Genomic DNA, 15,000 nt, shown 5'->3' on the forward strand with positions numbered 1-15,000 from the left:
TGAAGCTTTATCCAACACTGGAGACTCCTTCCATTAGTTACATGCACCTGATCCTCTCCATAACATCATTATTGTACACACACTTCATTTTCTGTCCTGTGGCTCCCTCAAGTGGTCAACACTGGAATAACAACTTGCATAACCAAATATATTACAATCAAGTTTACTGATCCTGAAGGGAGATACTGCAGCTGCTAACAACACAACATTCAAGATAATAAAGGGGAAAGACAGACGGAGACGGACAGACAGACGGACAGACAGACAGTGATTGATAGGGTGTGGCTGAGAGAAGGTGTGCTGAGGATGGAATGCTGAAGCTGCTCTTTAATCAGTGTGTACAGAAACACAACACGTCACATGTATGTGTGTGTGTGTGTGTGTGTGTGTGTGTGTGTGTGTGTGCGGGGGGTAACGTGTTGAGGGAGGGCAGACAGGGGTCTTAATACTATGATTTTAGAGTTATGACTTACAGAAAACACAAATAGGTTCATAGATCTCAGGGTGTTTCAATCGGTCCTCACCTTTAAGAGCTTCCCCATGGCCTGGTCTGGGGGTGGCGCTGTTGTCCTGCATACTGCTCCAGGAGGAGTTTGTGGAGCTGCTGCTGCTTGTAGAAGGAGAAGCAGGAGCAGGAGATAAGGAGCTCTTGACATGCGACTCCCAGGGCCGAGAGCCTGCATTACTTGTTTTCATGTCGCTAGTTGGTGTGGAGTCTTGAGAAATACTGGACCTGATAACCAGAAGAACAAAAAGCACAGATGTAAAGAAGTTCCTCTCACTCACAGTGAGCTGTGGAAGGCGTATCACACTCCCTCTCACCTTTTCACCAGGTGAAGGATTAAAAGAGGACAGGGGAAAGAGAGGAAATGGGGGTGGCTAAGCAGAGGCTCTCAGCTCAGATGCGGCACGGCGCCGGTCGTGTACGACGTAGTGAGGAAGACGCGTCGAGACCGGTCTTATAGCGAGATGGAGTGAGAGAGACAGAGCATCTGGATGACCGATTATTCAAAACATAGGTACAAAAAAAAACATTCGAGTCTGAAAATGTTTCAAAACAAAAATCACACATTGGCAAAGCAACAGTGAGCAGAAGCAGGAAACATCGAGACACGAGACAAACAGGAGACTGAATAAACACCTACTTTGTATTCTTGGCCACAGGTTTGAGTAAAGATCTCCAGTCTGAAGGTGCTGTATCCAGTTCTGAAAGAGCAGAAGTGGTTCTGTCACAATTCTGTAAAGCTGATGTGTGAAATAAACAACCGACAGCCTCGAACACACTAATACAATAGCAGAAAACATGACTCTTTCCACTAGGGGGCAGAGAAGAGCAACATAGTCAGCACCAAGGACACAAAACTGATGAGTTCTGGATCGGCTTGGGGAACTCAAGAGTGTAAACCATCACATCTCCTCACCCTTGGTGTCAGAAGGCTGTGTATTAGCTGCTCGCTGTGGATTTTTCTCCAAAACAAACCAAGCTGGTGGGTTTAGTGGAACTGGGATTTGGACTAAGATCTAAATCCATCTCTGGTGGTTTCAGCCGCAGTCTGGTGTTCAGCACTTTCGGGGCAGCAGGTGCAGGAGAAACATTAATCCTGAAAATAAACCAGGTGTGTTAGCATGGTGCAGGTGTGTTGATAGATCACAAGGGGGCGATATAATCTCGCCTGTACGTGAAAAAACCTGAACCCCTCCATGTTACTGGAGCGATTTTTTACTGGAACATCGATTCTGTACTCTACAATCAGCCTCAAAATTTATTACAAAAAATACTGAAAAGAATCACGCAAACGACATACGTAGGATTAGTTCTCAGTCCAGCAGATGGTGAAGAAGAACTGCTGGTCTTACTCGTCTCACCGGCCACAAAAATACTGATGACAGACTTCGCCTTTTCCTTCTCACTACTGTTCTCTTTTTCTTTCTTTTCTTCTTTTCTCCAGTCGTCCACTCGAAGAAACGCTTTACTTGTACCTTGGGCAGCTCCTGAACTTCCTGCTAGAGGCTTTTCACTGGATGGGGTAACACTACTGCCCTTACTGACCGCGCCGGGGCTCGAAGGGCTGCTGCTGGACTCGAAGAACCTGATGATGGAAAAAGATTGAAGGATTTATGAAAAAGAAAAAAAACACCACCTGGATAAAGACATTATTAACTCAACTACGCTCTTCACCTCTGTTTGGCCTCCAGGTTCCTCAGGACTGAGCTGCTCGGGGCTTTTGGTGTCTCTGTGAGGACTTTCGGTTCAGAGAGAATTTTCACAGTGGTAACCACAGAATTAGATGCTGTTGGTTTATAACGAGGGGCAGCTGTAGGTGTAGGTTTAGAAACAGGCGTAGATGTAGGTGTAGATGTAGGTTTAGAAACAGGTGTAGATGTAGGTGTAGTTCTAGGTTTAGAAACAGGTGTAGATGTAGGTGTAGTTCTAGGTTTAGAAACAGGTGTAAATGCAGGTGTAGATGTAGGTTTAGAAACAGGCGTAGATGCAGGTGTAGATGTAGGTTTAGAAACAGGCGTAGATGCAGGTGTAGATGTAGGTTTAGAAACAGGTGTAAATGCAGGTGTAGATGTAGGTTTAGAAACAGGCGTAGATGCAGGTGTAGATGTAGGTTTAGAAACAGGTGTAAATGCAGGTGTAGATGTAGGTTTAGAAACAGGCGTAGATGCAGGTGTAGATGTAGGTTTAGAAACAGGTAGATGCAGGTGTAGATGTAGGTTTAGAAACAGGCGTAGATGCAGGTGTAGATGTAGGTTTAGAAACAGGTGTAAATGCAGGTGTAGATGTAGGTTTAGAAACAGGCGTAGATGCAGGTGTAGATGTAGGTGTAGATGTAGGTTTAGAAACAGGTGTAGATGTAGGTGTAGGTTTAAAAACAGGCGTAGATGCAGGTGTAAATGCAGGTGTAGGGGCAGGTGAACCTCCAGTCTTACTCATGCCCCATAGTGAGATCTTGGGCTGGTTGGAGTCTTTTTCCACACTCCTGAGAGGAACATTTTTCGGGGTTAGGGGTAAATTGGCGATAGTTGGTGTAGTTTGGCTGTAGTGTGCAAAAGGTGTGGCCTGAGTGGGCGGAGCCTTCGGGGTGTTATGGTGGGACTTGCAGATAAATGTGTTGGCTTGATTCCCAGGTTTGTACGTTCCTGAGAGGAGGATATTGGAGCACTCGCTGCATCTGTTCAACAGAAATAACATTGTTAGAGCAAACTTCTGCAAGAGTGTAACTTCTGTAATTGCTCAGTGCGCTTACACACACACACACACACACACACACACACACACACACACACACACACACACTTTAGATCATGGTGTAAGCTGTTCACTGGAATTCCCCCCAGGGTCTGACACACATTCTCAGGTTCTCAACGTTGACTCACTCTCATGTGTGTATGATCAGATTTGTTGACATTACGCCACATACTCCAGCGCTAATGCACCGTGGGATGAGGGCGGAGTCTGGACTGGAGTCTAGTCTATAAAATATCACCATATAAACCTTGCAGACGGAGTGAAAATGTGAGGGATGAAATTCATTCTAAAATCTTAGTTTGCTGGTTGTATGATGGCGAGTGGAAGAAAAACCTGGTCATTTATTCCACACTTTTTTTGCAGGAGTGTTTACACATGAACTGCAGGTCGAGTGTGTGAAGCTCTTTAGAGCAGTCATTTGTTAGCAAACGCGTGCCTACAAAGCGAGAACCAAAGAAAAGAATAATGAGATAAAGTTCTGAAGAAACTTTGCTCCCGTACTTGAAGCAGTTCCTGTGGTAGAGCTTCCCATCCACGAGGTGTCTCTGGACGAGGTGGACGTGTTTATTACACACACTGCAGCTTCTGTTTATTGAGCTGGATTTATCCGGTCGCTCCACAGGAATGTCTCTCTGCAAAACAACAACATAATCACCTTATCACCATCATCTCAGAGACCACAACAAACATCTGCCCTGGAGACACACCTCACACGAGTATTCACCATTAGCTGTAGATGTAATTTTGATGTAATGACAGTCTAGGAACATCTGGTCTAGGATTGATCCAACACATAGTGTTTCTGAAGGTCACAATCCTGTTAAAAGGTCAAACTCTGCCCCAAAACCAAATTAGATGCCCCCCAAAGTTCTCCATGTCTGTAAGTGATCATTTCTCTCTGGAATTAAAAGGACGGTGTCTTCCAGGAAGTCATGGTTCTTTAATAATCTTTTAATACTCAATAACAGATTTAATGAAGCTCAGCACGATCTTCGACCTTTGTTTTTTTTTTTTTTTTTAACCAGTAGCTATGAGTGATTGTTTTTTCTGTGGTCTTCATGATGCTGTATGTGCTTTGTAACAAACTCTTCCGGGTGTATTTCGACTAGAGGACGACCGATTCATAGGGACCGATAGTTGATTGCTGGATTCCAAAATCCATACTGATAGTTTTTCGGGGTTGCGCTATACAGTAACGAGAGCGGCCTCTAGAGGCGAGTAACTGACACCACGTGCTGTTTGTTTTTACACGTGCATAGAGAGCGTAATAGTTATTATTTTTAATTTATTCATTATATAATTATTAATGAATATATTCAGAATTATTTCCTTTATCACATTTTCATAATTCAATACTGTATTTTTTTTCTTGTAATAAAGTTCTAATCCAGTATCCATCCTTCGTTTGATTAATCGGTTATCAGCAAAAACGATCCAAACTCGCTATCAGTAAAATTCACTAACGATCACTACCCAGATCATGTGACCCTGTAATTGCTTTCAGGTCAAGCCCATGTGACAGAACCGATTCATGGGTTTCAAGGTAAAATATCACACCATCCTCCTACTGATCAGGTGTGTATTGTTGGATGGTTTCTGCGCTTTACCTTAGTCTCCGTGAGGTTTTTAGGCGTGGTGTAGGTTTTAGCTGTGACTGCCTGGTTCCTCTTCCCTGACACATCACCCACAGGATCTTCAGCTGGTCTCTTGACACCTGCCAGACCCCCGACTTCAGACAGAAGTACAGTGTAAGTATCAGTATTAGTACCAGTGTGTCTGTGTTACTGGTGCTCCTGGAGGTCTTACTTGGAGAGCGGCCGTGGAAGTAGTTATAATACTGAGAGACGTAGGTGAGGATGCTGAGACGATCAGGAACTTTCAGAGCCACCATGTCCTCTGCATCTAACAGAGCCGGAATGCTCAGCTCCTCCTCAGCCACTCGAAACGCCTGACACAATAGAAAGGTTTTGAGAAGAAAAAACTCAATATGATAATTTAAAAAGCAGGAGTCCTAAAAGAGCTTCAGCAAACACCATGAGGGAGAAGAAAACATCTGCATCATACTTATTTATTTAGAACCCTAGAGCAGATGGGATTCATTTTCCATGTGGTGGTGTTTAGTTTAGTCATTACTGAAGGATTACTGTGGAATTTCTTGTTAGCTTCAGAAAATTCTGTCTCCTGTCCAATCCGACATGCTGTAAAGATGCTGCAGGTGAAAGTGTGTTTAATACACACACACACACACACACACACACACACACACACACACACACACACTAAAGATGAGCATCTCAATAACTGATGCCATTCGCATCTTGACGCATAGTCAAGATACATTTAAGATGGATATGATGCAGCTCTGCCTCTGCCATGTTAATCTGTATTCTACGTGACTCTCAGGACACGCCTCCGTCTCCGTGGTGTTGTGATGCGTCATGTTCACGTAGCAGCAGTGGTGCTGAGAGAACGCGCTCGAGACACAGTTTAGAGACCAGAAATCAAACGACATATCAAATATTGGTCACAATCTATGGGTCACTTTCTAAATAATAAAAGTAAAGCACATTTTTATTTTCATAAATAATCAATTTTACCAACGCAAATATGTCAAAAACCACGCATTGTGATACAAATGCCAACTTGTAGCAAAAGCATACTTTTTTTAATTGCTGCATATCGTTAACTTTTATGCCACTGCACCGATGTGAATCGCTGAATCTTACAGTCTCTAGTATGTAGTGAGACCACGCCCACTTCAATTTCCTGTCATAGTGAGTTGCTATTAACACCTCAGATTACAAAAATTAATTGCTGTTTATTTACAGACTTGTTTATATTATTGACAACACCTATATATTCACTGTAATCATGACTGTATGATTCTACTGTAAAATTGCTATTTTTACCTTTCAACATCATGAGGCCTATGGTGTGTGTGTGCTTCTGACTAGAGGTCGACCGATTTATCAGTTTTGCTGCGATAGTTGATTGCTGGAAATATTGGCAAAAATCTGTACTGATAGTTTTTCCGGGTTGCGTTATACGGTACGAGAGCATCCCCTAGAGGCGACTCACTGACACCACAACGTTTATTAAGTGGGTTTTTTTGTTTCAGTTTAAATTAGTCTTATTTTTCTCAAGCTTCATTAATATCACTAATATACTCACTTCTTTCATGATTCAGTTCTATTTCTTTCATTTCTGTAATAAATGTCAGTACTCTATTTCCACTATAGGTCGACCATCATGAAGCTCTCACTATGACCCATGATGAAGTCTCGGTGAAATGCTCTAAGTCCAGAAGTATGCGCTATTATTATTTTAGAACATTCCATCTCCAAAATGGACTTCAAGCCGAAATTGCAGGCGTATCAGAGACAAGGCTGAGATGAATAGATCCTAAGTGTGTTGATTTGATCCAGCTGTACTGCTGGCTCTTCACCAGAATGAGTGATCTTCTACAGCTGCCTGATTCCTAAAAGACCATTAGCATGACGAGTCAGAAGCTAAAGTTAGTAAGGAGACAGGAAATGCTTGAAGGCAGTTTTTTTCTCCTGACAGTATTTTTCTGGAGAACTCCGTTATTTAGAAGACACGAATGATGAATGAATCTGGGATGATATTTGATTAAAGCTGAGGTTTGGAGTCGAGTTGTCATTTTTTCCTCTATTACAGAGAAGTGATGTGTGACAGAAAAGTTCAGCACGGCATTCAGACGAAACATGATTCTTATCACTGCAGCTGAAATGCTTCAGATTAAACGTCCAAAGTAAACAAACAGCCACGCCGGCCCAGACCAGGACCTCGGTCCGTTATGCTCCACACTGATCTCCAACCAGTCCAGGATCTCAGTGTGCTTTAACAAAAGACCAGCAGTGTTCAGACGTTTAAAGGAAGTGTGAATGCCCTGGAACTTCTCCAAACCTGAGACACACCCTCACCTGCAAGCTACACACACATCAGCAACACAACGGGACATGCCTGTGATCTCCTGATAAACGCTTACACACACTTTCACTTTCAGGTTTCACCAAAGACCCAGAAAGTCATGTTGGAAATTTCCGTGCAAGAATTCCCAGGAAATTCCCCAAAATCACCACACTGAGAGACGGGAACACATCAGGAATTTATTACTGAACATCTCCAGCTCTAGGATCATCTCTGGTCTAATGGTTCAGACAAAAAGCTGGACCTTTAGGTCTCTGCTGGACATGTAACAGCTCACAGGTATAAACTAAAGAGCGAGGAACCTTGTGAAGAACATGTACATCCTGCTTACACTGTTTATCCAGATAAATCTGGGAATGGTGAGAAGGTTGGTGAACATGAAGGAGACTGGATGAGTGGTGTAAAGCATCATCTCCAAGTCTTCAACAAACATGTACCAGCACTCCTGCATGTTTCTCATGGAATGTGGGAGCAAGCAGGAGCAGGTGATGGTGTAGCTGAAATCTGGGGAGAGATCCAGGTCTCAGTAAGTAGCAGATACAGAGAGAAACAGGAAGTCAAAGCTGAAATGAGAAGATTGAGACAGCAGTGAATGGGAGATGAGGTTACCCTCGTTCTGTCCCTGGGGTATGACTGAGAGCTTCTGGATCTGTGAGACAGAAAGAGGTCTGAGGTGTGTGTGTGTGTGTGTGTGTGTGTGTGTGTGTGTGTGTGTGTGTGCGCAGTCTAGTGAGAAATATTCCGAAACTTCACAGGGACTAGAAAAATCTATAGTCCTGCTTAAAACGTTTCAGAGAAAAAATATTTAATACGTAAACACCAGGACGTAAACACCAGGACGCGGACACCAGGACGTAAACACCAGGACGCGGACACCAGGACGCGGACACCAGGACGCGGACACCAGGACGCGGACACCAGGACCTCACTGCTCTGGTGATGCTCACACTGAGTTAATGAGATGAATAAATGAAGATATGAGACGTAGGAAATGATCTCGTACCAGGTGGTTGTTCTCGTACACATTTTCTTTACACAAGGAGTCGAAGTCTCTGTAAAAAAACAAAACAGGAATAATTTATAAATGTTTATACTGATGCCGCTCATGTCCTACATTACCCACAATTCCCTTCTCATTGTGCTACAGTTTTTCAGTCCGATCAGCAACATAGTAATTACGAGATGAGTGCACCTGAATGATTATTACCAAGTTGTAATTCCCATCACCAATCCAAAAACTCGTTTAACGATACAGATTTCACTCATCTGTATTTAGATAGAGTGATACAGAGAGATAGAGAGAGACAGAGAGAGAGAGACAGAGATACAGACAGAGAGAGACAGAGAGAGAGAGAGAGAGAGACAGAGAGAGAGAGAGACAGAGAGAGAGACAGAGAGAGAGAGAGACAGACACAGACAGAGAGAGACAGAGACAGAGAGAGATACAGAGAGAAAAGAGAGAGAGAGAGAGAGAGAGAGAGAGAGAGAGAGAGAGACAGAGAAAGAGACAGAGAGAGACAGACAGACAGACAGACAGACAGAGATACAGAGAGAGAGAGAGAGAGAGAGAGAGAGAGAGAGAGAGAGAGAGAGAGAGAGAGAGTTTCACTTTAATCTTAAATATAAATCAGTCCTCAATGCTCGTGCACGTGAGCGAGAACACGCCGGGGAACGCGCATGTCAGTGTACGTGGGCATGTTTGAGAGTTTAGCGAGTTTAACTGTTGACATGATTAAAAACACACACACACACACACACACACACACACACACACACACAAAGAGTACTCACATGAGGTCGGGTCTGTGTTTGTGGATCAGAGCACAGAACGCCAGTCCGTCCCTGAACGAGGTGGTCATGTTGGTAATACAAACATCTCTGTAGCCTTCACACTGGATCTTACACCACTGCTGCAGAGCCTTCACTGCCATGGCGCGTACACGCAACACACACACTCACACACACTCACACTCTCTCTCTCTCTCACTAACTAACTCACTCACTCACACACACACACACACACACACACACACTCAAACACGACGACCTAAACTCGGAGCTGGAGAACATCCAACTGAACCTCAAACCTCCTGCTGTTGTGAAGAAACTTAACCCTCAACCAACTGCCTCCTTCCCTCACTGCCTTCCTGCCTCACTATCTGCCTTCCTGCCTCTCTCACTGTCTTCCTGCCTCTCTCACTGCCTCCAACTCACTTCAACATGGAAACATTTCCAATGAGCTCCTGCTGAGTGGGCGGAGCTACAGGAATACAATTTAACACAGAGAGAGAGAGAGAGAGAGAGAGAGAGAGAGGGGGGGGGGGGGTAAACCGAACTCCGTGTGTGTGTGTGTGTGTGTGTGTGTGTGTGTGTGTGTGTGTGTGTAATACAGGAAAATATCCTGGGGAGTTCAGAACAGATCCTCAGAAATGACGTCACTTTCGGTGTTTGAGGGGAATCCCCTAAAAATCAATAAATAATAAATAACTTATTAATAAAATTAACAGTAAATATTTTCATTTTATATATTTATAAAAATTCTATATTATATATATTTATGTATACATTGTTATGCATTATTATTATGATTATTATTATAATAAAGTGCTTTGAGTATTAATAAATAAATGATTACACACTTAAATTAATCTACTGAATTATTCCTTTATTTATTTTTTGGTAAAACACAAAACAAACCTGGACATGTTTTTGGATTTATGTTTTTTGGAATGTCCTTTTTCTTATTCAAATAAAAATAAATATGTATCATTTATATAAATATTATATTGATATAAAAGTTTATATTTGCAAAAGGAAGATAATTTGCGTGTTTTAATGAGTTTTATGGAATATTATATCTCGATGTTGTACAGTGTGATTATACATGTATAAAAGATTTTGTCTGGATTTGATCTCAGGTGTGTTGGTCAAGTTGGTGAATCTTCTGGCCACATTAAACACGCTCAGGGTAGGGGTGTGTTTACTTCTGCTTCCTGCCCCTGAGACCCACCTGGAGGAAGGTACGGTACTGCAGCAGACTCGTTCTTCACCTCTGGGTGTGACTTCCAGTCAGACGCTCCTGTAGAACACGTTCAGTCTCGCTGAGTCTCTCTCTCACACACACACACACACACACACACACACACACGCTTAGAGACATGCTTTTGTCCTTCTCTGTAAACCGGATCTACAGGTCGTGTTCAGGTGATTATTACAGTATATAAATATTTCCTGATCATGTGACCCAATCCCAGCATGCAGTGCGTTCTGTCCATCACAGAGACCAGAACATGTGCACCAACACGTTAATCACACTGACCTCACACTAGTCTGCTGTTATCTCATACTCACACACTCACACACACACACACACACACACACACACACACAGCTCTGTGTGGAGTTCACTCAAAATATCTTTATTTTTACATCTCTATTAAAAGTACACAAATAAGAAGCAAAAAAAATAAATGTACAACCAAAAAGATCTCAAATTAACTGTGTGTGTTACTGCGACATTCATCAGCGGAGCAGCGACGCCTCGGTTTCTGCTTTAAAGCATTTCAGGATCTGATGAAGAGCTGAAGACATTCGTACTGAAGCAGCGGAGCAGCAAATCACAGTTCTGAAGCGGCACAAGGCACAAAAACCTCATCAACAACAAACACCTACAATCATTCACTCCTCCTTCATCCCTTCATTCACTCCTCCATCATCCCTTCATCCACTCCTCTTTCATCCCTTCATCCACTCCTCCTTCATCCCTTCATTCACTCACTCACTCCTCCTTTATTCACTCCTCCTTCATCCCTTCATTCACTCACTCACTCCTCCATCATCCCTTCATTCACTCACTCACTCCTCCATCATCCCTTCATTCACTCATTCACTCCTCCTTCATCCCTTCATTCACTCACTCACTCCTCCATCATCCCTTCATTCACTCACTCCTCCATCATCCCTTCATTCACTCACTCACTCCTCCATCATCCCTTCATTCACTCCTCCTTCATCCCTTCATTCACTCACTCACTCCTCCATCATCCCTTCATTCACTCCTCCTTCATCCCTTCATTCACTCACTCACTCCTCCATCATCCCTTCATTCACTCACTCACTCCTCCATCATCCCTTCATTCACTCCTCCTTCATCCCTTCATTCACTCACTCACTCCTCCATCATCCCTTCATTCACTCACTCACTCCTCCATCATCCCTTCATTCACTCACTCACTCCTCCTTCATCCCTTCAGTCACTCCTCCCCTCATGAAACTCATAAATCCTGCAAATATAAAATTAATACTATAAATATTCCATCAGTAGTGCAGTGATGATGATGATGATGATGAAACATGCAACACTTTTATATCAGAGTCTCATCAGTCTTCAGTGCAATTTAGCTGATAGAATATAAATACTCTTTATAATAACACGTGTGTGTGTGTGTGTGTGTGTGTGTGTGTGTGTGTGTGTGTGTGAAGGGTTCTGGGGACGAGAAATTCAGAAAACCTACAATCACTAAAGGTTCATGTTCCTGACCTGAGTCACTCATGGACCATCTGATCTGCTGCTTTTAAACTGAGGAAGCAGAAAAGCAGGTTTTCGTCTCAAAATCTGTTCCTGAAACGTAAATATTGGCACCCTGGAATTCCTCAGTATGTAAATGGGGTCTAATGAAGATTATTGCACTTCACCCATTCCCTGAACACTGGTTCACACACACACACACACACACGCACACACACACACACACACACGCACACACACTGCAGTGTTTTATATTTGATCTCATCTCTGAATTCCAAATTTAAATGAAAAAGTGCAGCAGCACATCGACAGTGAACACGTGTGTAAGTTCACGTCCCTGTTACGGAGATTGGATTAGAACGTCAAGCTGAAAGCCCGTGTTCCAGTCTCTCACGAGCTGCTCACTTCCAGCTGATGGTGAAGTTCTGGCTGAGGTTCAGCCCCAGCTCATCTACTCTCAACACCTGAAATGAGAGAGGGAATGTCATTACGTGTGATCAGGAGACGATGGAGTCTCTCCTCACGTGCACGCTTCGTTACGACGTGTTACCTGATTGGGGAAATATTTGAAATTGGCTTCTTGTGAGTTGACTGTGACGTTGTTCGGCTCGGTCTTCACCCCGTAAAAGGAGACCTTCTCCACGGTGAGGTACGTGGCCTCCACGTGAGTGCGCACCACCTCCGACGTCATTGTGTTCTACGTGAACATGGAGAACGTGGTTCATCAGTCTACACACGTACACACGATCTGAGAACAGGCGTCTGGTGTTTATCAACACTGTCAGACACTACAATCGTTCTAATGGATCTACACTCAGTCCCTCAGAATGAAACTGAAATATCACATCCATCAGTATTCAGACCTCCCATTTCTCCTGATCATTCTGAGATGTTTCTACACCTCGATAAGAGTGCCTCTGTGGAACAGGTTTATTGTTAGACGTGATATGGAAAGGAACCGCCTGAAGAGCTCAGAGACAGGACTGTTGGAGGATCTAAACACTTTTACTGCTGCACTGAAGTGGCCTTCATCATTCCTGGACAACCAGGACTCTGCTAAAAGCTGGTCACCTGGACAATCTGAGCAATCGTATGTGAGTAAGAAGAGCAGAGAGGTGACCACAAGCTGCAGAGATCCTGTGTGGAGATGGACACAGTTCCAGAAGGACAACCATCACTGCAGACCTGCATCAATCTGGGCTTTATCCAGAGCGGCTAGACAGAAGCTTCTCCAATGCAAAACCCACAGAAGTCCAATTGGAGTTTGAAGAAAAAAAAAACAGGCTTTTCAGGCTGTGTGGAACAGGATTGTCTGGTCTGACTGTGAGAGAAGTCTGATTACACCACAGGATTGTGACTGGTTCAGAAGGTGTTGATTAGTTTACACTAACAGCTCTGAGTGAGGAACCTTTAGAGATATCATGGCTGAAACACGAGGGTGTGTGCTTTATTGTGTTTCCTCTGTCCCTGTGTGTGTGTGTGTGTGTGTGTGTGTGTGTGTGTGAGTGAGAGAGAGAGAAAAGGTTCTGGTTTTCTCCCTGTGTGATGTAAAAACACCAGTTTAAGCCCTGAATCTCCTGAGGTGGTTCTCAGCGTGCTCTGGAAACAGTATGTGTTTAAGTTCTTTGTATTTTCCATGATGGTGAGGTACCTGTCTCAGCTGGAAGCGTATGTAGGCGTATTCATCCTTCTCGTAGGTGTCCAGAGCTTCTCCATTATCCCAGAAAATATCTCCATCAGCCTGAGAGTCCTCACCCACACACACGATCAGGTGAAGGGGCTGACCACTGCTCACCCACAGGGTAGTGTTGGGTCTCTGTCTCACACACACACACACACACACACACACACACATTACTGTACTTTTCTTTAACGCTTACTCACTTTTTTTAAACCATCAAATAAAAAAAATAACTTTTTCCTAAAAATAGTGCAGATTATTAATTCATTTATTTTGTTTTATTGTGAATAAAATATGGATTTATAAGATTTGCTAATTATTTTGTTCTCTTTGCAACTGTTTTAGAATTGTTGTATTTAATACCATCGTATAGTTATTATATTAATAATACTTAATAATGGAAGTCATTTTCAGAGAAACAGTTTAAAGTCTGATTCTCTCAGAATCTCACATCTGGACTTCTGTTTCCACATAATGGGCTTTTTTTATTTTTTACAACAAAACACCCAATAAAATTAATAAAGAAATAAATAATGTGTATAATATATACATAAAAAATTATACACACACACACACACACACACACACACACACACACTTGCATATATCTATTAACACACAATATATCTAAAGGACACATTTAAATATTTATTTTAAGTTATATATATTTTAAATGTAATGTAATTATGCAACAGAACCTTTACAACACACATCAAACAAAACATGACCTATAAGTTACACTAAAACACAGAACCCCAGCACACGTGAGGTGTGAATGTTCTCATGGTCTACCTGTGTGGGAATGATGACTCCTTCACGGAGATGCAAGTTGATTTTATCCAGAGGAGCATGAAGCTTTATCTCTTCACCTTTACTGACCAATAAGTCACCCTGGATCACACACACACACACACACACACACACACACACACACACACACAATTTCCCTATTTACAGTGTACCTGAGAAAACGCTGATGAAGGTAATATGGTTAATAAATAAAGAATAACGTCTCTTACTGTGTAGAAATCGTACCAGAGGCCTTTCGGCACGTAGCCGACCACAGACTCCACCCCGGGCTCCAGGACAGGTGTCACCATCAAACTCCTCCCCAGCAGGAACTGTTTATCTATCGTATACGTCTTTCCGTCAGTAGGGAACCTGAAATATAACGCAGGTGTTCATCACTGCAGTTTAGTGAATATTTATGGGTATTTAAATGAAATAAACAGATCCAGTAAAGAGTCGTGCATTTCAGTGCGGTGCTGCTGCAACCCGGTGATCAAAGTCATTTGCACTACATTCAATTAAATAATCAAAAATCGTCTTACTCGAAAAACAGAGGTCGTGCGACGGTGTGTCCGTGGACGTGTGCGTAGTGAAAGAGTGTATAAAGGAAGGGAAAGAGGGAATAACGGAGCAGAAGAGCTTCCTTCATCGCTGTCCGTGCAGCAGAACTGAACGCTGTGGGGTCCTGAGGCTACAAATCAATTAATAAATACACATTAGTTCACAAAGCGTTATTTCTGAGCATATATCAGTGTGTTCACCCATAGCATCCGCACACAGCTAATTAACTGTGTG

The 15,000-nt window shown here is 42.9% G+C and overlaps 2 protein-coding genes across 3 annotated transcripts in view; both read right to left on the reverse strand.

Moving 5' to 3' along the window:
- The window catches only part of micall2b (mical-like 2b), an 18,252-nt gene extending 8,819 nt beyond the window's left edge, over nucleotides 1–9,433 (reverse strand). The window contains exons 1-11 of the mRNA XM_046837283.1: nucleotides 8,999–9,433; nucleotides 8,211–8,259; nucleotides 5,063–5,204; nucleotides 4,864–4,985; nucleotides 3,758–3,888; nucleotides 2,826–3,179; nucleotides 2,180–2,353; nucleotides 1,806–2,090; nucleotides 1,450–1,601; nucleotides 1,146–1,206; nucleotides 525–733 (exon numbers count right to left, since the gene is read on the reverse strand). Of these exons, the coding sequence (XP_046693239.1) occupies nucleotides 525–733; nucleotides 1,146–1,206; nucleotides 1,450–1,601; nucleotides 1,806–2,090; nucleotides 2,180–2,353; nucleotides 2,826–3,179; nucleotides 3,758–3,888; nucleotides 4,864–4,985; nucleotides 5,063–5,204; nucleotides 8,211–8,259; nucleotides 8,999–9,138 (1,819 nt within the window). The 5' untranslated portion in view covers nucleotides 9,139–9,433. The remainder of the gene's footprint in view (nucleotides 1–524; nucleotides 734–1,145; nucleotides 1,207–1,449; nucleotides 1,602–1,805; nucleotides 2,091–2,179; nucleotides 2,354–2,825; nucleotides 3,180–3,757; nucleotides 3,889–4,863; nucleotides 4,986–5,062; nucleotides 5,205–8,210; nucleotides 8,260–8,998) is intronic.
- Nucleotides 9,434–11,682: 2,249 nt separating this feature from the next.
- Nucleotides 11,683–15,000, reverse strand: part of gaa2 (alpha glucosidase 2) — a 14,100-nt gene continuing 10,782 nt past the window's right edge. For both annotated transcript variants that reach the window (XM_046837210.1, XM_046837209.1), the window contains exons 15-20: nucleotides 14,748–14,896; nucleotides 14,436–14,577; nucleotides 14,209–14,307; nucleotides 13,387–13,551; nucleotides 12,286–12,432; nucleotides 11,683–12,199 (exon numbers count right to left, since the gene is read on the reverse strand). In XM_046837210.1, coding sequence (XP_046693166.1) covers nucleotides 12,137–12,199; nucleotides 12,286–12,432; nucleotides 13,387–13,551; nucleotides 14,209–14,307; nucleotides 14,436–14,577; nucleotides 14,748–14,896 — 765 coding nt within the window. In that variant the 3' untranslated portion in view covers nucleotides 11,683–12,136. The remainder of the gene's footprint in view (nucleotides 12,200–12,285; nucleotides 12,433–13,386; nucleotides 13,552–14,208; nucleotides 14,308–14,435; nucleotides 14,578–14,747; nucleotides 14,897–15,000) is intronic.

This window comes from Silurus meridionalis, chromosome 24 (assembly GCF_014805685.1).
Source record: "Silurus meridionalis isolate SWU-2019-XX chromosome 24, ASM1480568v1, whole genome shotgun sequence".
NCBI classification, from domain to species: Eukaryota; Metazoa; Chordata; class Actinopteri; order Siluriformes; family Siluridae; genus Silurus; species Silurus meridionalis.